The sequence below is a fragment of the Chelonoidis abingdonii genome, chromosome 5 (genome assembly GCF_003597395.2).
Source record: "Chelonoidis abingdonii isolate Lonesome George chromosome 5, CheloAbing_2.0, whole genome shotgun sequence".
Taxonomy (NCBI): domain Eukaryota; kingdom Metazoa; phylum Chordata; order Testudines; family Testudinidae; genus Chelonoidis; species Chelonoidis abingdonii.
This window is the reverse complement of record NC_133773.1, coordinates 114994433-115017793: the sequence shown is the minus strand read 5'-3', so window position 1 is coordinate 115017793 and position 23361 is coordinate 114994433. Positions and strand designations below refer to the sequence as shown.

General features: G+C 38.5%; 1 protein-coding gene across 5 annotated transcripts in view; it reads right to left on the bottom strand.

Moving 5' to 3' along the window:
* LDB2 (LIM domain binding 2) overlaps positions 1-23361 on the bottom strand; it is a 551321-nt gene that overhangs the window by 178275 nt on the left and 349685 nt on the right. For all 5 annotated transcript variants that reach the window (XM_032800818.2, XM_032800820.2, XM_032800817.2 and 2 more), the window contains one exon: positions 2553-2655. In XM_032800818.2, the coding sequence (XP_032656709.1) occupies positions 2553-2655 (103 nt within the window). The remainder of the gene's footprint in view (positions 1-2552; positions 2656-23361) is intronic.

The following is a 23361-nucleotide window of genomic DNA, read 5'->3' as shown; positions in this document are numbered from 1 at the left end:
TCAGTCTCCTGGAGTCATGTGATTAAATGAACATATCAATTTCCATTTTTTTTAAAAAGTGAGTTTATAACGCTCACCACTGCCAAGAAAATCTTTAAAACACAAGTGTGAAAAGTTTAAAAATCAGAAGGCAAAAAGAATCAAAAAGTATTTTTTTGAAAATCATAATTTTTCAGACAGTCTCATGATTTTGGTGCCTGAGTTATGATTTTTGAACACTTGGAATTGGCAGTACTATGAGAGAGAGAGCTGAAGAAAGCTGGTGGAGCCCTCCAGTGAGGAGGTGAATATAATGTCAAAGAAAAGCTCAGACAGAGGTAGGTGTTACATTTAGTTCTGAATGCTATGAGGTCACTAGACATTTTTTATTTCATCTGCCAGCAAATTCCATACTTTTGGTCCAGCTGCTGTGATGGTTCTGTCCCCCATGATATGAGCCTCTTGCTATTAGTCAACAGATCGTTGTTCCCAGGGAATAAAGCTATTGCGGTAGATCATGGTCCCTGAGAGAAAGTGTGTCTCGGTAGCAAGGGCTGATCTTACACATGGCTTTGACATTCAGGAAAGAGACCTTGAACGGAACTCTGTGTTCTCTGGGGAGTCCCTGCAAAGAGTGGTGAATTGTCCTGATGACTTGTATTGCTGACAAAGAGGACTGCTCTGTTCTAAACTAGCTGGAGCCTTTTCAGGACAGGAAGCTTCATTCCTAGATATAGAGAACTGCAGTAAACTATAAACCTAGAGTACCTGTCCATCTCCTCCCATTCCTTCTTATACACTATCTGAGACTGGGACAACTCACACTCCATCCACCCAGGAAGGTTGCTCTTGAACCCAAATAATATTTAGGGAACAGTCACTGGCCTCACTGTTTGACAGGTGAGGAGACATTTAAAAGAGATTTTACAGCAACAATGAATATAAATAGGGCTAGTGCCTGAAAACATCAATATTACTTCATGACAGAATTATGCAAATATTTGCTAATGAGAGTACAGAAATAAAAAACTACTGAAAAAACCTCTATATGATCAACTTTAATCATATTGTTAAGGAGCATCATAACAAAAGCAACAACAACAATAGTTTGTTCAGAGGTCACCAATTTTTTTTTTAAATCGTGCATACTGGACGGGTTTGAAGTGTACTCACAGTAATTTGATCTTTCAATCACAATTATCAACAGCAATGCTGAGAATTACAGCCCTGGCCCACATTGAGCTACCAACACTTACAGATAGCACAACCATTATCAAGCGTGTGTGACAACCAGAATATTTTACCCCGTGACAAATTATTTCATATATGGTATATTTTCCAGAAACACAACTCCCTCTGATCTAACTGGACATTAATTGCTTTTCGGCTGATGTATCTGTGTCTTCTCGACTGATAACACGACTAGGAAATCTGATATCTGACAAGTTGACTCAACCTAATCAGGACAGATCAGCTGTTACCAATGTTGCTACAGGCTGTAATTTCAGGACCTTTACAGAGTTATCACTCGCTCTGAAAGGCAAGAAACTGTAATTCTGTCAACACTAATCCCAAAATGTGCGTTCAACGTGACTCTTATATTTTTTCTTCAAGAAAAGGAAACACTTGTCAAATAAATACCTGAGATAATTGATAAAATGAATTAGAAGTATGTGAATGATACACTGACAATCAGTCAATCTCAAGAAAAATAAGAACCTTGCAAGATTCAGAACATTAAGCACAAGCTGTCACAGAGAGGCAAGGGGTCATTCAGAATGGATTGAAACAATTTGCAATGCAGTTTTTCAATGTTTATGTATCTCTGTGTTGCCTGGTGCTAGAGTAGAGTGAATAATTCACTAAAAACAATTTGTACGATTAATTTTAGCCCTTTCTTTTGCTCGTGGAACATGGGCAAATGGATCACTGTGTTGTCAGATGTATTCATTACTTGAATTTATTCATGGATTGATTGACCATATTCTAAATTTCAGTATTGTTGCTTAGTTGTGATTGGTTAATTAACATCCAAGGGCAGGTCTTCAGCTGGTATAGATCAGAATGGCTCTGTGACATTGATGGGGAGGTGTCAATTTACACCAGCGAAGGGTCTGTTTCTTGGTATTTGTTCTGAGCTCTGAGTGAATGTGTAAGCTTTTCTATCAGGAATACTGAAATTTCCCACAAGATTCCCTTTCTGTGAAAATTTTTGCCTACAAAACCGCATCATTTGAAAGTTAATGGAAAGTGAACATATAAAAAGTGCAAATACAGCCAAAGCAAATTCATTTAAAAATTTCAGTGAATATTAGCAGAATGTTTCACATTATTTGCCCAGATCAGCTTGCAACTCACATACTTATATTCTGAATATAGTACACAGAAATTTCAAAACTTAAATTTTTTCTTTGAGAAAGCCAACCAGTGCATTTTGTTTCTGGAACTTGATGGTAGCTTCATGTGTTGTAGCAAGCATTTCACTACCATCAGCTCTTAGGTCTGTATTGCTTTTATAGAATAAATGCACAGAAACTAAGGTATAAAATCGTAACAATAAATTTGTCTCTTACTGTATCGCTTTGGTCCATCTTCCAAACAAAATGAAAGGGTTAAGGTTGCATCATCTTCAAAAAATTCAGTTGCAAAGGCATCCCACCAGAGGTTGTCACTATCCTAGGAAGAGAAAGACCATTCATTTTACACATGGTAAAAAGAAAAGAGTCTCTTTTAAAAGAAGAAATTCAAATGATCCCATTTTTGGTTTGGGATCTGTCTGCGTGGAAGGGTGGATGTCCATGTGGTCATATTTCAAATTAATTTACTCATGTAAGGGTTTCATTCTGATTTAAGGAAACAGATAATATATTATTAATAAAATATAATTTATTTTTGTATTACAAGAGATTTTCCATTAAGCTAGGCACTGTTCAAACATATACAATAACATAGTGACGTCCATACAAATGAATATTTACACACATTTTGTTAAATCTTAAAATGTTTTTACAAATCATTTGGTACTTAATATACTATAATATTTTTTTTCTTTTAATGTGCTACCTATATGGTATGCTTGATCTTGAGGGTGAGAAAGAACCTTACTTCATTCTGTAATCCTATGTAATGTGATCATTATTAGCATGCACCTACATGTAAGTTATTTTGAAACTAAATAAAATAGCTATTGGACTTAGGTGCATTTATTATAACTATGACAGTCCTGTAGGTTAATTAAATATCAGCTAGTTATTTAAATGCACTTGCTAAGAGAATTTTTTACTGTTCAATAGGACACAGAAGATGAAACCAACATTTTAAAGCCTCCCCCCCGCCTGTTTTCTGAGACATTCACTGCTCTACACTACTAAAATATAATAATTATTAATACAAGGTAAAATATACAGCATATTACAAATAAAATATTAATGCTGGGTTGATGATCTTGGAAATTGAACCAAATTTTTTCAAATGCAGGTACTTAAATTTGGACATTCAAATCTATAGTTAGGCACCTAAATAACAGGTTTCAGCAGCCGTGATAGTCTGTATCAGCAAAAAGAACAAGAGTACTTGTGGCACCTTAGAGACTAACAAATTTATTTCAGCATAAGCTTTCGTGGGCTACAGCTCACTTCATCAGATGCATGGAATGGAACATACAGTAAGAAGATATTTATACATACATCCGATGAAGTGGGCTGTAGCCCACAAAAGCTTATGCTCAAATAAATTTGTTAGTCTCTAAGGTGCCACAAGTACTCCTGTTCTTTTTGCACCTAAATAAGTATTCTGATTTTCAAAGGTACTCAGTACCCACAGTTCTTCATGAAGTCAATGGGAACTTGAAAATCAAGCGCCTTATTTAGGTGGCTGCTGTTCAGTTTAGAAAAGAGGTGATTAAGGGGGAATGTAAAAGAGACCTATAAAATCATGAATGGTGTGGGAAAAGTGAATAGAGAAGTGTTATTTACCTTTTTCCACAATACAAAAACCAGGGGTCACCCGATTAAATTGATAGACAGCTGGTAATACTTTTTCACACAATATACAATTATCCTAGGGAACTCATTGCTGTAGAATGGTATGATGGCCAAAAGTATGACTGGGTTCAAAAAAAAACTAGAAAAGTACAGAGGACAGGTCTATCTATTGTTATTATCCAAGATGGTCAGGGATGCAACCCCATTCTGGGGGAGACCCTACATCTCTAATTGCCAGAAGCTGGGAGGGGAAGACAGCAGTGGATCTTTCCAAAATTGCCTATATCTATGCACTCTCCTGGAAGCTCTGGTACCAGTCACTGCTGGAGACAGGATACTGGGCTAGACGGACCATTGGTCTGATGCAGTATGGTAGTTCTTATGTTCAGTCTCCACTCATCTTGGCTTCTGTGCTGAAAATATCCATTAAGGATTCCAATTAACATTTATTTTTTAAAACATAACTGTATCCTTGCCTAAACCCATCCACACATTGACACATACCAGCATAAATGATGCACATCCTCTTAATGTTCTGAGGACAACAAGAGTTGAGAAGGAAAACTATTTGTGGTTTAACAAACACAAAGAAAAAAAATCTAGTTAAGCAGCTTGTTCCAAAAATGTGGAGTGCATATCTGCAACATGGATGGATATACAAAGGCATTGAAATTTAAATGACTTGCTGAAGCTCACAAAGTGACTCAGTGACAAACCTGGGAATATAAATCAGGAATCCCATGTATTGTAACCACTCTACAACAATCACACCAGCAGTCTACCCAATGGGTGGCTAGATGCAATTTGGTGAGCTATAGGCCAGTAGGCTTCACCAGCTAAAGGATGGGACACATGACCTCCCCACGTGACCCCCCCCCCCACATAACTCATCATGTGACTCCATCCACCCCGCCCCCAGTCTGAGGCCCTGCACTCTCCCTCCCCCACCCATGATCTACTCCACATTGCCTAGCTGGGAGGAGGCTCTGTCCTTCTCCCACTGCGCTGGAGACGCCTGAACCGCAGAGCTCTCTAGAACCGCAGTGGTGAAAGGAGCAGGGAACCACAGTGGTAAAAGGAGCAAAACTTGGGGCGGCTGGGCAGCCTCATGCCAGCAGTTCCTCTAGCGCAGCTGTACTGCCCACAGCTCTGTCCTCCAGCGAGGCTGCTGTACAGACCCCAGACAGGACTCAGGAGACACAGCTGCATGGAAGGGCTAGGGGCAGAGCTAGGGGCAGTACAGCTGCACTGGAGGAGCTGCCGGTGTGGGTTCGCCCAGCAACTCTACATTCTGCTCCTCCTGTGTCTTTCCGGTATGGCATATCAGCTCTAAATACCTCACTGGTATGATGTACCATACCGTACCACCCTACTTGCACCACTGGGCAGACCTCATACATCCTCAATAATATGTATCACAGGCAGCAAGCAAAAAAATAAAACTTGGGATAAAATGCTAATTTAAGTAAAAATATGCATATATCATATCAATTATATATACAAACACTGATAAATAACTACATGGTCTTTTTAGACACTCCTCCTCCTGCCTTTCTTTTAAGAACCCAGTTATAGACTTTGCTCTCAATTGTGTTTCGACAGCTCCTTTTTGTTGACATTTAATGAAGTAATAAGAGCACTTGATAATATTCTAGTTATGATAGTACAAGAGCTTTCTTGGCTGGCTGACAGCCTTCATTATTCACTGTTCCTCATCAATGCTTATTCCTGCTTTCAGCAGCGTCACCAACAGGAGGCAGTGTTATCAGGATCAGAACAGGTTGGGAGTGCCTGAGAAATAATTCAGTCATGCTCTCAAAAAAGACGAAACAAGATTTTAAAATAAATAAATACTGACCCCACTTTTCAAAAGTCTATTGTCAGTGAGAGATTCCTGCTCTCTCCTGCTTGCTGTGTAACTTTTATGGGGGTGTGCACATGCACACATTGCTGTATTTATTAGCTGAGGTGCTACAGTGACAAGCATGGAATAGATAGATAAATATTCCATAACAGCACAGCACATGGGCTTCCAACAGCTCCCCTCTGTATTCTGAACACTGACACTTCACTCATGGCAATCTGGTGGGTTGCTATCACAAGTGCATATAATAGTTTATTGTCCAGCCAATAATTATGGGCTACCACTTTCAATTGCTTGCCACCCCATTCTACTGAATTCTTTTGGACATGCTTCTTGCACCTGAAAAGGGAATGGAGGGTTAAGGAAAGTCACGCATCACATTTACAATTCTGCATTGGGAAAGGTCCTGTTAGTTCTGTATGATCACAGCTACTAATGAAAATCCCAACAATGAGAGAGGCGAAAGGGAAGCATCACACAATTGTAATGCACACATAAAACAAAGCAAAGAGCATAGAAAAAAGAGCAGAGCTTCAGCTCAAACCGCACATATTTTCATTCCCTCTCATTTCCACTAAATCTAAAGGCTAGGAAAGTGTAGCAACTACATTATCATAGATTGTCTCCAAGGATAAATAAAAACATCCAGCTTCTATTGCAGTTTGAACATTGTCCAAAGTCTTTTTCTGGTGTTTTTTGCATACTTAAAATTAGGAAGAAAAAACCAACAACCCAGTGGAATGTACACATTTTGCATAAAGAATTATATACACTTCCCTGATTAATCCTCTTGTCCAACCTCCTCACAAGTGAGCCCAACTGCACTCATAGTCAAATGGTGAACAAAACCAAGGGAGATATCCCCAGTCAAATTGCAGAAAATGGATATAATTACTATGAAAAAAAAAGGATGAAAAATCCCTTTCCTCACAAAAAAGAAGGATGTTGAAGTCAAGGCTGCCCACAGGCATCTTTAACTTATGCGCTGACAGGTTACGTGGGATTTTGCCAGAGTAATTATTTTTCTATTCAACAATAATGAGAAATTACCATGGCAACCTCCCTTTCACATAGCGCACTCACACACTGGAACACTGAAATAATGGACCAAATGTAACAAAAAAATTAATACTTGGAAAACTATTTTCATTAAAAGAAACTTAAAGAATAGGTCAAAAGGGATGAAAGGACAAACAGAATCCAATATTTAGGTCAGTGGAAGAGACAACTTCTCTAGAAGCAAAATGTTACCTAGAAGCAAAATCTCCCTCAGTCACGACTGTCACTGTTCCTTCTTATCACCTCCACCCTATTGTTAATTGCATTTTGAAGTGTGGTTCAATTCTGAATAGTGTTCATGAATTGTGGAGCTCCACATTTATTTTCTCTTACTGATTTCCATGTCAAGTGGGTTCAGTTTTAAAGATTTTTTTTCCTTGACAGTCCCACAAATTCACTCTGCAATCTGGAAGTCAAGCAGGATTCTTTCCTCCTTACACACCTGCATCAGTAATAGTCTGCAGACCAAACAATGCCTTCCCTCTTGCCTGCAATGGGGACTGCTGAACAGGGGAGCTGACTCTGCAATTGGAACTTAAGACCAAAGTGCCCCTCTCCAGTGAAATGAAATATCTACATTGTCCTGCGGTTTTCTCCTAGTTCTTCTATTGGATGGAAGTGGGGTTTGCTCCCTACTCCCACTCTGAAACAGGGAATCTGAAGCCCAAATGTCACAGGAAGCACATGGTCCTTTGCCTCCACACAGCTCCCTACCAAGCTGTTGCTCCTCCCTTCCTCCTGTAAGTGTGGCCCCAGTAGAGCTGTGCTGACATGTTTCTACTGAGGAGATTGTTGGCATTACCTCCAACCAGGCCTACAAGGATCAGCACTTGCAATTCCACGACTTAAATAAGAGAGTTCCACAGCACAGAGGACAGGTCTGTGACAAAGTCATTACCACCTCAGGCTGTATCACCTTTACTGATTATTCCTCACTCCAAGTGTGAGTTTCAGGAGAAGGAATGACATGCACCCCCAGTCCTCCTCCCTACTTTCAGATTATCAGTCTGGCAGAGAATCTTCTGCAGGTCCAGGACATGGATGGGGGGGGAAATAGTGGCCTAAAGATGGCTGCCTCCATTTGACCAAAAAGAGGGGGGACATGTATAGAGGATCCCCACTGCCTATGAATCTTTGGGGCACAAGCTGGCCCTTAGTTAACAAATTCTGTTGATGACGCAGCTGAATCCTGTTCACTTCTCAGTTGTCTGTGCATGTATCAGAGGTGTACAAGGTATTATAAAACAGCAATCACTAGAGCTAGTAAATGTGACTAAATCCTCACAGGAAGCACATAGTCATTTTCAGAGAAGAACTACATTGTAAATACCAACCTATGTGTGTTCGGCACTGTATGAGCCCTGGGGAGCTTACCTTTTAGTTCTGGCCCTGAAATAATTCTTTATTGGACCCTTATTATTTTCAATACTATGTGTGTCCTCACTCCTTTTGGCAACATGTCCCCTTCTCACTTCCTTTCAAGTATCAGAGGGGTAGCCGTGTTACCTTAGCTGAAGTTTCTAAGTGCAATACAAGAGGGTTGTGAGTTCAATCCTTGAGGGGGCCACCCAGGAATCTGGGGCAAAAATCAGTACTTGGTCCTGCTAGTGAAGGCAGGGGGCTGGACTCGATGACCTTTCGAGGTCCCTTCCAGTTCTAGGAGATTGGTATATCTCCAATTATTTATTTAGGAGATTTGACTTTAAATACATCTGTAAAAATTGACAAACTTTAAAAATTGAAGTCAGAAGATAAGATTTGCAAAAAAAATCCTCTGACACCAATTTTATACCCATTTTACACATGCAGACCATGAAACAAAAATTCTCATTGACTAATAACGCAACTCTGCCCTTGGATTTGCCCCAACTTTAACTTTAACTGCCTATGATATTTAAGGGCCTGCTACAACTTCCACCAAAGTCAGTAGCAGTCTCTCTTTTTACTTAATTGGAAATTAGATCAGACCGTTATATGCTTTTTAATATTATAAATGTTGATAATTGATACATTTATCTATATATACCAATATCTATCTATATATATTTTATAATGGACAATATTTTTATGATGTGGTATCAATTGTGTTGTTGTCTGTCTTTGTTACTGTTGGGACATCTGAGACAGAATATTGATATTTGAATTATTTGATTTTGTTTAGTATGAGAGGGATAGACGTATTAGTCTGGATCTGTAAAAAGCTACAAAGAGTCCTGTGGCACCTTATAGACTAACAGACGTATTGGAGCATGAGCTTTCATGGGTGAATACCCACTTCGTCAGACACGTTGATTTTGTTTGTGTACAGTTGTAAGAAAAGCCAAACTTGTGTGAATAAGAGTAAGATCATAAGAACTGCCAAGCTGTATCACACCAATGGTCCATCTAGCCTAACATCCTGTCTCCAACAGTGGTAAGTACAAGATTTTCAGGGGTGTGCGTACAGAACAAGGTGATTTTAGAGAGAGTCACCCTTGTCTAGACACAGTATTGAAGGTGTAGGCGCAACATGGATTTACATAGTGACATTATGATATTTTCTATCCCTTTCCTAACAGTTCCTCACATTTTGTTAGCCTTTTTGACCACTGCTGCTCACTGAAGTTTTCAGACAACTATCCACAATGACTCCAATATCTTTCTTGAGTGATAACAGCTCATTTAGAGCCCATTCATTATATATGTGTAATTGGGATTATTTTTTTCAATGTCCATTATTTTGTACTTATCAGTGTTGAATTTCATCTACCATTTTGTCACCCAATCAACCAGTTTTATGAGATTCCCCTGTAAATCCTCAGCTTTTGGATTTAAATATCATGAATAATTTTGTATCATCTGCAAACTTTGTCGCTTCAGTGTTCATTTCCTTTTTCAGATAAGTAATGAACATGTTAACAGCACAAGTCCTAGTACAGATCCAAGGGTGATCCCAATGTTTATCACTCTCCATTGTGAAAACTGCCCATTTATTCCTACCCTATCTTTTTACCAGCTATTGATCCATGAGGCCCTTCTCTGTTATCCCATAACTACCTAATTTCCTTAAAAGCCTTAGATATTAGAACATTTATGTAAAGTTCTTAGAGAAACCTAAATGATTAATGCATACAATTCAGTTAAACTTTGTATTTACATTTTGATACAGGGCAGAGTTAAGGTCCTTTAGCTGTTGTACATTGTGAATTTTTCTGTTTAAATGAAATCTCTGTGTGAACTGTATGGTAAGTAGTTGACAAATATCCAAACTACTATGACAAAGACTGTTATTAACTTTTTATACCCAAACCAAAGTTCTAATAAACTATATTATGCAAAAGAATTTATATATGCATACCTATATTTGAACTTTGGAGTTTATGGAGTATTCCATTTTAAAGTTTTAAGTGGTTAAAGAATCCTGAGAACATTCTGTTTTACATTGCAAAAAGTGTTCATCTTTCCACATTTGAAAAGTTTTTATTCCACACTTTTTAAAATATTTCAAAAGTATCCTTTATCACAATTATTTTCATAGCAATAGCACCTTTCTATGAAAAGTCAGGGAGGAGTGTGTCAAAATATGCTTATAGTCTCCATCTATGGAACAGTCACCAGTGCCTCTATAAATACTATATTATTTGTTTGGTGCCAACAATTTGGTTGGTATTTCACAGCATGCAAAATAAGAGTCAGCCTGTTCTCAGAAGAGCTTCCAATGCATGATTCTTTCTTTTGTCCTGAGCAAAGATGTGTGAGAGAGCAGGAATCCATGCCAACTCAGAGATGGGCACATAAGGCAAAAGTCACTTCAAAAAGAAAATCGCATATGCTTCTCTTTGCTTCTGCGAGGCATGAGTTCACATGTATGATGACATGGGATCTTTTCTTCCTCTTAGGGCCCTCTTAGATAAAGCACATGCAAATTTAATCTACCGTTTCTCCAGGGTTTCTGCACCTCTTAAATGACCTTCTTTATCTGAAATCAAAGGTATGTCTGACAGTGAGACACAACCTCTTCTTCCACTCAGAACAATGGTCCTAATACTGGTAACTTTGCCAGACTAATACTTGAGCCTTTACGTCATACACCTTTCTCAGATGCAGCCAAAAGGAATAATATAAAACATGGTCTGGTACAAGATGATTCTGCATCAACTGTTGACCTTGATGCATGATAAGACTTGGCAGGGAGAAGAAAATTTGATCATTCCTGCATTCTCTCTTCTTCCTTGGACATGATTTGTTCGGTATGGTACACCAGCCTTCATTTTTTAAACTGACCCTTACCAGTCCTGTTGCAACTTTTGCTTTTCAGCCTTATTATTTAATTATTATTATTATGTCTGTGTGTTATAGACAGAATCTCTTTCAGGGAGAATTAAAAACTGCTGCAATCTTATCCAGACATTATATTTTATCGGAGCCCTACAACTGCCACGGTTGAACAATATGAATACAAAGCTTTATGACTGCCATTTGTTATTTCACACATATTGATAGTTTTACTTTCACGGCATTGCTTACTTTACTTCTCATACTAGCATGGCTGGATGCCAATTCTGGAACAAAGTGATGTAAAACTGGCACAAAGATTTGAAGACTTGGCATTTGTCACATTCTCCAGTTTCTTGCCAACAACCTATTTAGTAGCCAAAGCACATCAGTTTCTTCAGCTGAGTTAATAATTAATTAAATCACTGTTTACATTCCAATTTGGAACTCATCTGTTTCTGGAGTAAAGACGCTCCCAGGTTTTATCTGTATGGTAACTACAGTATTTGATTACATCACCAATGCACACAGATATAATTTCAAAGAGAAAATGCCATCTAAGTCACATGTAAAGAAAAAAAGGGCCTGATTCTCTCTACTCATGATTTGAATCAGAAGTAACTCCACTGAAATATATGGAATTACACCCGTGAGAGAGACCCCACTCACGAATAATTCCTTCATGGGTTATGAAGTATCAAGAGTCATAGATTTATTGCTCTAACATCATACCACAGTAACGTGCAATAAGGGACACCATAATATAACACAATGCAATAGAGGCTCATTTCTAAAATGGGCATGCTGTGAAATCAGATATTTACTCTTTGATCCAAAAAAAATCCGGTAGACTGAAAAATAATACATTAGGGAGGATCTGTAAGAGGCACAGATTGATTAATGTCAATTTCATGGTATGCCCCACTTATGTTTAAGTAGCTAAAGGCTTGTATACATGGGAGAAATTGATTGGCATAACTATAGAGATACCAGCATCGCTATTCTTTATTCCAGAATAGAATATCTACATGGGGAAACTATAGCGGCATAGCAATAACAGTATAATTACTTCTCTACTGGCTACAGCTACACTGGTCAATTTCTCCATGTAGACAAACACTAAATATATTTCAAGTCAGACATCTCTTTAGAATGAAGATGGAAAAACCCACGTACCCTGTAGGTTTGCTAACTTTAGTAGTTAGGAAAAGCAAAAAGATACAAACTATCTGATTTAGTATAATAACAGAACTAAAAGAAAAAAAAATCTCTTGTCCAATATTTATTATTTGCCATTGTTTACATTTCAATGCAGCCTGTGCACAAAAGAGAAATGAATCCTTAAGTATCCACTCTCTGGGTGACCCATTAGCCATCTATGGTAATTATACCTGGATTGCAATGTTTAAAACCATGCCGTAATTCTTGCAATAAATAAATAAATAAATAAAACCCTGACAATTTATGAGGTATGTCACTTTACCTGCGGATTTAATCCAAATCCACCATTTATATTCCTCCGTGCGATTTTGCATCTATGAAGAAGGGTCATGGGTACGGAAGGAAGAAAAAGGGCAGAGGAAGCTGGGGTCAAAAAGGAATCTCCCATTGCCATGTGGTATTCTATAGCAAAATTGCCCAGAATTATTGTGAGATTTTTTTTTGTCCTTCTTTTGAAGTATCTGGTATAGGTCACCTTTGGGGATAGCTCAACCATTAGACTCCGTAGTAATTTCTGGATTCCTGGGGAGTGGACAGACAGGTCAGTAAGGAGCTAAAATTATTACCCATTTTGTAGTTCTTAATAGAAATGGACTTTTCCATCTTTCATATAGCATCCATTTGGCTTGGCCACACTCCACTTGGTATATATGGCATTTGATAAATCTATATTCTTCAAAGTTCTTTGAAACTTTAAGGATGTTGCCCCTCTTTATAGCAGACTAAAGGAGGCCTCTGCCTGCCTGACAGCAGTATAGAATTTCTTTAATAGCACTCTTCACCCATGACTATTGCAGATAAATCATAGACTTGGGTTTGTGCTTAGCCCAAATGAATTGTGGTTACATTCTTGTGCTCTGCACTAGAATATGCAATAGCCTTACCTTTGAGAATGGTTTATAGAAACGGAATACAACATTAAGTGTATGTGCATTATCTTGTGTATTATCCTCACTGGCATGGAGTTCTCTTATTTTATTCTGATATGTTGACCCAGTTTCTTTTTTACCTTGTTTACTTGCATCTACCTTAATAAATGGAAACTACCTACTCCATCTATCTCACTGAACAGACAGTACCTATGCTCACCATCAGTGAGTATAAGCTACCTAATATCATCTGTCACAGTGGAGCAGAAAAAACCTATGCCCATCAACTTCAGTAAACAGAAACTACCTGGTTTATCAATGTCAGTGAACAGAGTGAATCAATATTCTCAAATTCAGTGATCACAAAAACCACTCATCTATAGCATTATAGCTGGGCTTACAGAAACTAAATTACTACTACTGGCAACATTTAAATACTGCATGCTGGAGAACCAGCAGAGGTAGTCTTTGTGAACCTCACTGGATTCTCACCAGCAACATTATTTATTGATATAATCCCAACAGAGCAAGAGGTACTTTGCAGACATGTGTGAAGATAAGGTCCCTGTCCCAGAGACCTTACCATGTAAACAGCATGTTTGTCAGAAAACAACTACATCTTGAAAAGTAAGAAACAGGAAAAAAATTATGAGGAATATAAACCCTCCGTTTTCAGAGCATGAGCCAAGCGCAAACTTTAGAGTTAGGGACAGTTTTTTCCTATGTGTAAGTTATTCTATAATTGCCCATTACAGGATTTCTTGCATCTCACTCTAAAGCAACTGTATTAGCCAAAGTAGAAAACAAAATACTGGACTGGACAAACTACTGGTCTGATCCTGTATGGCAAAACCAATGCTCCAGCTTATTGACAGTTATATAATTAGCCAACTACCAGGATTGCAGTGAGCTGAGAAATTTGATAATGAAGAGTTGAGATGATTTTAGACTAAATTAAAGGGATTGAAAAGGCTTTCAGGTGAGGAAACATATAGCAATAAGATATCTGAGTGTTCTTGAGCTGCCAGCCAAAAAGGGCTTGGAGCAAACTTGCATAAGACTCTGATCCAGTAAAGCACTTAAGCACATGCTTAATGTTAAACACAGGGTTAAGTGCTTTGCTGGACTGGGACCCAAGTGTATATCTATAGCCTGTAAACAATAAAATAATGACCTGTAAATCAAACCAATGAAAGATTATTATTTTATTTCTCATTAAGCACTGAAATCCATCCCACCCGTGGCAGTAAAATATGCATCAAAATCCTAGGCACCTCTTTCTTCCAAAAGGGATCTTACCTCTTAGAAATATAGATGCTAGAGATGGCAAAGACCCATTGCTATCTATCGCATCCCCCTTACAGGATAGGATTGTTCCCTCTAGCCTATGCTGAAGAAGCTTGATCTGCAAACAGGCAGACAGAGAAAGAGACAGCATTTGTGAGATTCTATTATAGCAGTAACTGCAGGGAGAGAGGAGTTCAAGAAATTATTTCTTTTTCTTACTGCCTGTTGACAAATGTGTTCACTTTTAAATTATATATAGTTGCCTAATGATGTAATTGAAGCTCTGTTTGCTTGGTATCACCCAGACAATTTACAAGAGCATTATATAATTCCAGAAAGAGCAGGCAGGCAAATATTAAGGTGGTGGTACAGCAGCTTCATTGTTACAGCTGTGCTGTGAGTTTCAATGAAAGCAGAAATTAAATCTCTGTTGTGGATGAATAACAGTGTATCTTCCTCCAAATAAACAGCACTTGCCCTTTAAGCACAGAATGATTTTTCTGAGAATTGACATGTTTGTAAACGAGTGATAATCATTTTGAAATGGCCCCTTTAAAAATATTTTGGTCAGTTACACCTTTTTCAGCCCACTCTGGTAGGCAAATTCTTGACTCATTTCTTGACTTTAACAAAATTTAAAGTACAGGCTACATTTTATGTATATTAATATGTTCATTTTTTATTTATTAACACTAGTAATGGTAGCCATTTCTGTCTACATTGCAATGATGTTTCATCAACCAACATTACCATTGCTGAACATATATTTCAGAATCTAAGCTTTCATTTAAAAAAAATATGGCCAAGATTTTTTAAAAAAATAGTGCCTAAAGATAGGCTTCTACATCTATATTTAGGTTTATCTTGGACATAACAAAAACTTCCTGTCAGGATGATTAAGCACTGGAATAAACTGCCTACGGAGGTTGTGGAATCTCCATCATTGGAGATTTTAAAGAGCAGGTTGGACAAACACCTGTCAGGGATGGTCTAGTAATACTTAGTGCTACCATGAGTGCCAGGGAGTGGACAGATGACCTCTTAAGGTCTCTTCCATTCTTAGGATTCTATGGTATTTAGGAATCGGACTAAATGGTATGACTTTCAAAAGTGCTGGGCACCTAGCAGTACCCATCTGAGTCAATATTTGGGTCATCAAAGTCAGTGGGTGCGGCTGGGTGCCCAGCACTTGCAACAATAATATGTCTGTGTTTTTATAAGTGTAGTTTGCAGTTTATATGTATAATTTTGCAGCTATAAAATGTTATAGGCATTAAAATTTAGACACTTAGGCTGAGACTTAAAAACTGTTTATGGTATCCAGACACCTAATTTTCATTAAATTTAATGGGAATTGGGCATCCAAAGGCCCTAAGTGGCTCTGAAAATCTCAGCCTTGAAATGGATGTTCTTATATTTTACAATATGAAAACTGAAGATGGGGCAGTAGGTTCTTACCCAGGACTTCAATTAGAGGAGGGAGATTGGCTGAGCGTTTTGGGAGCCTAGCAAGCCAAGAACAGGGTGAGAGTAACTGGGGAGCTGGTGAAAATCAGATCTGCTCTTCTCAAACTTTACACTCTTGGCAGAGAAAGCTTTAAATGATGTTCAAATTTTCTCCTCCTGGTGCTCAAAGCTCTTCAGGCTGCCAGGTTCCTGCTGCTTCACATGAAAAGCTTTGAGTGGCAGATAGAAGAGTTTGGAGCATTGGTTAAATGTTTCACTGTCAGTGTGAAACATTTTAATGAAGGACATCTGACTGTTTGGCTCCTTAGCCCCATTTCCTAGCTAGCCCCTTTCACCAGTTCCAGGCCCCTACACCTCCTACATACATACTTTTTTTTAAAACAAGGAAATTCCCAAGAAAAAAATCATAGTAACTTGAAGAGATGGGGTTTTTCAAGTATAGTCCCTCACTAAACAGCAAGGAAATCATATGTCAAGCCAACATTCACATCAAACAATATCATTCTTCAAGCATTAGTCCATTACCATCACTACACTCAGCCATAAAACACACTGACACCTTCCCTTTCAACTCTACAATGCTATCATAACCCTCAATGCGCACATCCAAAACTGAAAAGCATATTACAATCATGTCTGTGCTATAAAAAATAATAGTTAGGAGTTAAGCGTACACAAGGGCAACTACTTTTTGGGGGGAGTGAGGGAGCAGGAAGGGAGAGATATGCATAAGAAAGTGGTACCCATTCGGCTTAGCACACTGTTCAGAAATCTTATGTGGTGGAAAGCATTAATGAACAGTAGCTAATGTATCTGAGCTGTCACATATATTTATAAAGTTTTGGTTAAAGCAGGCATGCCTGAACTTCCTGTTAAAGAGCTTTAGACAGGACATTACCAACAGGAAAACTGCTTACCACCAAAACCTTTTTATTGCTTTTATTATTAATACTAATATTATTATTTGTTAATTGCCAAGGATGTGCTAGAAGCTGAACAAAAAAGAAAGAAAGGAAAAAAAACACCATGAGAGAGTCCTTGATCTGAAAGGCTTCACATCTAAAGCAGAGATCTAGAGAAGGCAGGACACACTGGGAAAGCCAGAGGTGTGATCACAAAGTTGTTTGAATTATTAACTTATTTTTTATTTTTGTTAAATTTAAATTTTTATTTCAAAGAATAATGAGATTTATGCATAGTAAGAAGTGCTTTATTTCAAAATTCTGTCTGCACTAAGCAAAGTGAGCACAGTTTTCTTTTAAATTAGATATCTTATCTTGTCATCCTCACTGAAAATAAAAAGGCACCAGTAGCAATAAAGAGAATGCCGTTTGGAGAACAATTCCTTCACAGAAGCCAGCTATTACATATTGTAACAAATTAAAAACTCGATGCAAGTCCTCCGAGAAATGTTATTTAATAAAGCAAACACCGATATTGAATGTGATAGAATTCCATTTGCTATAGAATCCCATCCAACTGAGGCTGGCTGCCACAGAAGCAATTAGAGAAAGCTGTGATTCAATGATTATGCTAAAACCCTAGACAAACAAAGCTGTCACCTACCAAGTGGCCACTTATCAGTAGCACTACCACCCAAAGGTATAAATCTCCTTGTAAGATTTCATTTGTTGTCACTCAACTAGTAGCAACGCGAGCAGTTATTTGCTAAAAATGTCTAGTTACTAATTGCCCTACCACGAGAACATGAAAAAATGTTTAAATCTAAATTTTAACAAAGTAAGCAAGGCCAAGTGTGAAGCATGTAATGTCAGGAAAAGCACCCAGTAAGCTCATCATTGCTGCTGAAACCTAATATGATCCACTGCAAGGATCACAGGAGGTGAGAGTTCAATCTCTTTTAAAAAATAATTCCGTATGTTATATCTGATAATCCAATAGGGCCTCACCTATGGGCCCATGAACATCTAATGAAATTTTAAACATCACAGCAGTAGCCTCTTGTGAACTGCAACCCTAGTACTTTAGATTGTGTGACTGTTAGATCAGCAGTAAAGCCCAATGGGTTAAGATTTCTTTACTTTTGATGCACTGTATTTGGCCACCCCAACTTTCTAATGCTTTCTAAATTCCTTTACAAGCCCTTAAAGGATATTAAGCGCTCAGAGACACCACCACAATACACTGTTATGAAATGTTACCATATTTCTATGCACCGTATTCCATTAGTCATTTTTTTTATTTGACTGCACTTGGACCTCCTCTACATTGTCACATCTAGGCTACGTCTAAATCTTGCAGATTCTTTCTGCATAACATCTCTAAAATACAACTTTTCCTATCAACTCACACCTCTAACACTTCCATCCACGCTCCTACCATCTTGCATCTCGACTGCTGCAACATTTTCTCTAGCCTTGACAAATATAATCTTCTGCTGCTCATATCCATTCAGATTGCTGCCGCAAAGACTATTTTCCTAGCTCATCACTTGAACCGCGTCATTCCTCTCTTTGCATCCCTTCACTGGCTCTCCCATCTCCATCACAGCAAACATAAGCTACTTTCTTCATTTTCAAGGTGCTTTACGACCTATCCCCAACCTACCGATCATCTCTTACTTACTATTGAGATGCTGACTTGCAGCTCCAGCCAGACAATAACATCAGGCCTCCACTGACCACTTGTTACATTTTCAGACAAGCTCTTTGTGCTTTCTTCCATGCTGCCCCTCATGCTTCGGAGGAGTTCAACATGAACATCCACAAAACTAACTCATTGTCCAACTTCAAAACCCTCATTACAATTCTTTTACAAGGACACCTACAAAAACTTGACAACAGTTGGGCTGCTGTTGTGCTGAGACCACTGCCTATCATGATGACCAATACTGTCTCATTGTAATCCCCATGGGGTCTGCCTGTATCCATCCATTATCTCTTGTCTATGTGATAAGTTACTGCACAGCAAGCTGGAGTGTAAATCTACAGCTCACCAGCCTGCTGTGCACTAACAGACCATGCGGATCGTGCTCCTGCCCACTACAAGCTTGGTAGTGCACTTTGACCTACAGTTGTTTGAAACACTATGGAACTTCTAATGCATGGTAGTAGGGTCCACATAGCCAATTAGTGCCTGCACACTCTTGCTTGTCACATACTAGCTCTCCGTGCACTTAGATTGCAAGCTCTGTGGGTCTAGGAATGTCTTTTTGTTCTGTATTTGTACTGGCATAATGGGGTCCGGGTCCATGACTGGGACTCCTAGGCACTATGGTAATAAAAAGATTAAATAATTATTATTATTATTCTAATTAGAGGATCAAAATGATTTAGTAGCAGTACTGTGCATTGCTATTCTGCAAAGAATGTGTGCATGTGGCCCTCAAGACAAAAATGACTGAAAAACCTCAAAAGATTTGGAAGTTCCTTCAAAAGTTGGATGATGTTTCTTCAAAACTTTTGGGACACCATCTTCCTCAAAACCAGTTCCTCCCCAATCAGCTCTTGACTTGACCCCCAATCTGATCCTCAAATAATGAAATTAGTCTCCTAGAGGATCCTCTTCCTGAGAAAGCAGCAGAGAATCCTGTGGCACCTTATAGACTAACAGATCCAGACTAACACGGCTACCCCTCTGATACTTGTCTTCCTGAGAAGGATCAAGTAACTCTTGATCTCAAAGAGCCTACACATACATACATACCCCTTCAGTCTTCTCTTTTCCAGACTAAACAAACCCAATTTTGTCAATCTTCCCTCATAGGTCATATTTTCTAGATCTTTAATCATTTTTGTTGCTCTTCTCTGGACTTTCTCCAATTTGTCCACATCTTTTCTGAAATGTGGCGCCCAGAACTGGACACAATACTCTAGTTGAGGCTTAATCGGTGCAGAGTAGAGTGGAAGAATTACTTCTCCTGTCTTGCTTACAACACTCCTGCTAATACATCCCAAAAGGATGTTTGCTTTTTTTGCAACAGTATTTCACTGTTGACTCATATTTAGCTTGTGGTCCACTATGACCCTCAGTTCCCTTTCTGCAGTACTCCTTCCTAGGCAATCATTTTCAATTTTGTATGTGTGCAACTGATTGTTCCATCCTAAGTGGAATACTTTGCATTTGTTCTTATTGAATTTCATCCTATTTACTTCAGACCATTTCTCCAGTTTGTCCAGATCATTTTGAATTTTAATCCTATCCTCCAAAGCACTTGCAATCCCTCTCAGCTAGGTATCATCCACAAACGTTATAAGTGTATTCTCTATGCCATTATCTAAATAATTGACAAAGATATTGAACAGAACTGGAGCCTGTGGAACCCCACTCGTTATGCCCTTCCGGCATGATTGTGAACCACTGATAACTACTCTCTGGGAACGGTTTTCCAACCAGTTTAGCACCCACCTTATAGTAGCTCCATGTAGGTTGGATTTCCCTAGTTTGTTTATGAGAAGGTCATGTGAGACAGTATCAAAAGCTTTACTAAAGACAAGATATATCATGTCTACCGCTTCTTCTCTATCCACAAGGCTTGTTACCCTGTCAAAGAAAGCTATCAGGTTGGTTTGACATGATTTGTACTTGACAAATCCATGCTGTTACTTATCACCTTATTTTCTTCCAGATGTTTGCAAACTGATTGCTTAATTACCGGTATTTGCTCCATTATCTTTCTGAGTACAGAAGTTAAGCTATCTGGTCTGTAATTCCCCGGGTTGCCCTTATTTCCTTTTTTATAGCTGGACACTGTATTTGCCCTTTTCCATTCTTGTGGAATGTCTCTCCTCTTCCATGACTTTCCAGAGATAATTGCTAATGACTCAGAAATCTCCTCGGTCAGCTCATTGAGTATTCTAGGATGCATTGCATCAGGCCCTTGTGATTTGAAGACATCTAACTTGTCTAAATAATTTTTAATTTGGTCTTTCCCTATTTTGGCCTCTGATCCTACCTCATTTTCACTGGTATTCACTATGTTAGATGTCCAGGCACCACCAACCTTCTTGGTGAAAACCGAAACAAAAGAAGTCAAATAGGCACCTCTGCCATTTCCACATTTTCTGTTATTTCCCCCCACCTCCCACCCCCCCAATTAAGTAACAGAACTACCCTATCCTTGGTCTTCCTCTTGCTTCTAATTTATTTGTAGGATGTTTTCTTGTTACCCTTATTGTCTCTAGCTAGTTTGATCTTGTTTTGTGCCTTGGCCTTTCAAATTTTGTCCCTACATACTTGTGTTATTTGTGTGTATCCAATGTATATCCAATGTACGGATGGATTAAGATTTGGGCTGACTGATACTCCTTCTGAACTGATTACCCCTCTGCAAAAAGTCTACAGTAGCACCCTTTGACCCCCATCCTGCAGTCTCTATGTATCCACAAAACAAGTACAGAATCATGGCAAATTTCTCTGTATTGCCCTGACAATGTGCAGGCATCCTGACCTGGAGGGACCACCGGTAGGATTAAGCTATCAGTATAGTCTTTATGTTCATTCATCCCTTTGCCTCTGGCAAGTCTCCAAGGATACATAATAATTAGTACCAGCCAAGAAGATTATGTGCAACTGTCCACTGAGAAATGCATAGAAACCACAAAAAGACACTGATAATGTTCGAAGAGAGTTACATTAGCATCCTGCTACAGACATACAGTTCTGTGCACTCAAACACCAAAGCTGATCTCATTTGCTGGGATGAGACATGAAAAGAGAGTTGTTCTCTAAGTTACACAGGACCTAAATCACAATCAAGAATGTCACATGGAAAGATTTAAACCTATTGGACCATCAGAGGTAGGACAACTACAGTGTCTTTCAAAACTCAGAGGAAACGTGATATTCCATAATGTTCCTACGATAATAAACAGAGGCATACTAAATGTCTCCCAAGAAATGTAAGGTGACAAGGTGGTACTGTATGAAGTAACCATCTCTCTAAGAATCTAAGTTTCCTACTTGAAACACTAAACTTCTCTATTAACCCTCATGAATCCTCAACTGCCACCTCTGTGTCTGAACTGACTATGTTAACAAATGCAAGGAAGTCAAAACTTGCAACCTCAATCTTGTCAGGCTCTGAGAGAGAAAACTTAGGGGGGGGTAACTTATCCTAAAGTGAAATAAGCTAAAGAGACAAACAGAGATCTGACATTCATTTTGACTACCCTTTCCACAATGGACAGGAGGCCTTTTCTACACAGCAACTGCTGCACATTATATGGAAACACATTAAACCTTTTAAACTGTAAATATTGTGAGAACAATGAAAACCACAAAAATATCTACTTCTAGGAGCCTCTGAAAAGCTTACTATAAACAATGCTTCAATACAAGAAACATGTCTTTCTAGCCAGGACTATGATTTAAAGAGTTTGGGATGTCCATTCTGATCTAAAATCTACAACACGGGTCAGATGCTCCAATATAATCTTCTGTTCCTGGAGTTGTTGTACTGAAGGAGATGGGTTGCCACTTCCAGAATGTTTGGAATGCTCAGACTCCTAGAACCACAGCCTCAGTTCAGGTCAAGGGAACTCAACCCTTTATTCATATATGGTAAATTGTGCACAGTGTCATTTAGTTTCCTATTTGATATTTCAGAAATGAATTTGAAAGCAAAAGTCCTGTCTTTTTCAGATGTGTATTAAAGATACCCTGGTACTTTGGTAAGCACAGTTTTAGCTTGCTCGTGTTCTCTGGTTTCAGAGAAAAGCTTGAAAAATGTGACCCAAGCGCATGTTAAAAAATCAGCACATGGAATAAAAAAATTATAAGAAAAATCATAACCTTAAGCCAATCTCATGATTTTTGAGCGCCTGACTCCTGGTTTTTGAATGCTTGGAGACGGTCATATTAAATAACTTTCCATTTTAAATTGTACAAGTTCATTTCCAAGCCCATTGAGAGAGTATTTGTGAAACACTGAAAGCTTTCTCACTGATGACACATTAAATAGAGTGAAAATCTTTCACTTAGAGTGGGTGAGTTCATGGTTATCTCTTTGATATTATTCTCTCTCATCCAAGCCAATTTCTATTTGAGTGTTGGTATTGACAGACAGTGGTCTAAATACATTAAAGGAGATGCAAGTTTCACCCTTCCTCTGCTGTACATGATTTTAAAACTTTAACAAATAGTTAATGTCCAAACAGGTTCACTCTGGGGACACAGCTGTTTAGATGTGCAGGCTAGATAGTGCCAGTGTCTGTAGGCACAGCCAACCTGTTTATAAAAAAACTGGAAGACAGATGTGTTTAGAATATTACCTCCATTTCTCAAGTGTTAATCCCCAATTTGAACATTAGAGTTCAAATATAAGGTACTCGCATGAAGTTCTCTAAGCTTAATCTCCAGCTTAGATCTGATAGGCTGCCACCAGGTCAGGAATTGATGGGGCCTGACCCCCCCTTTC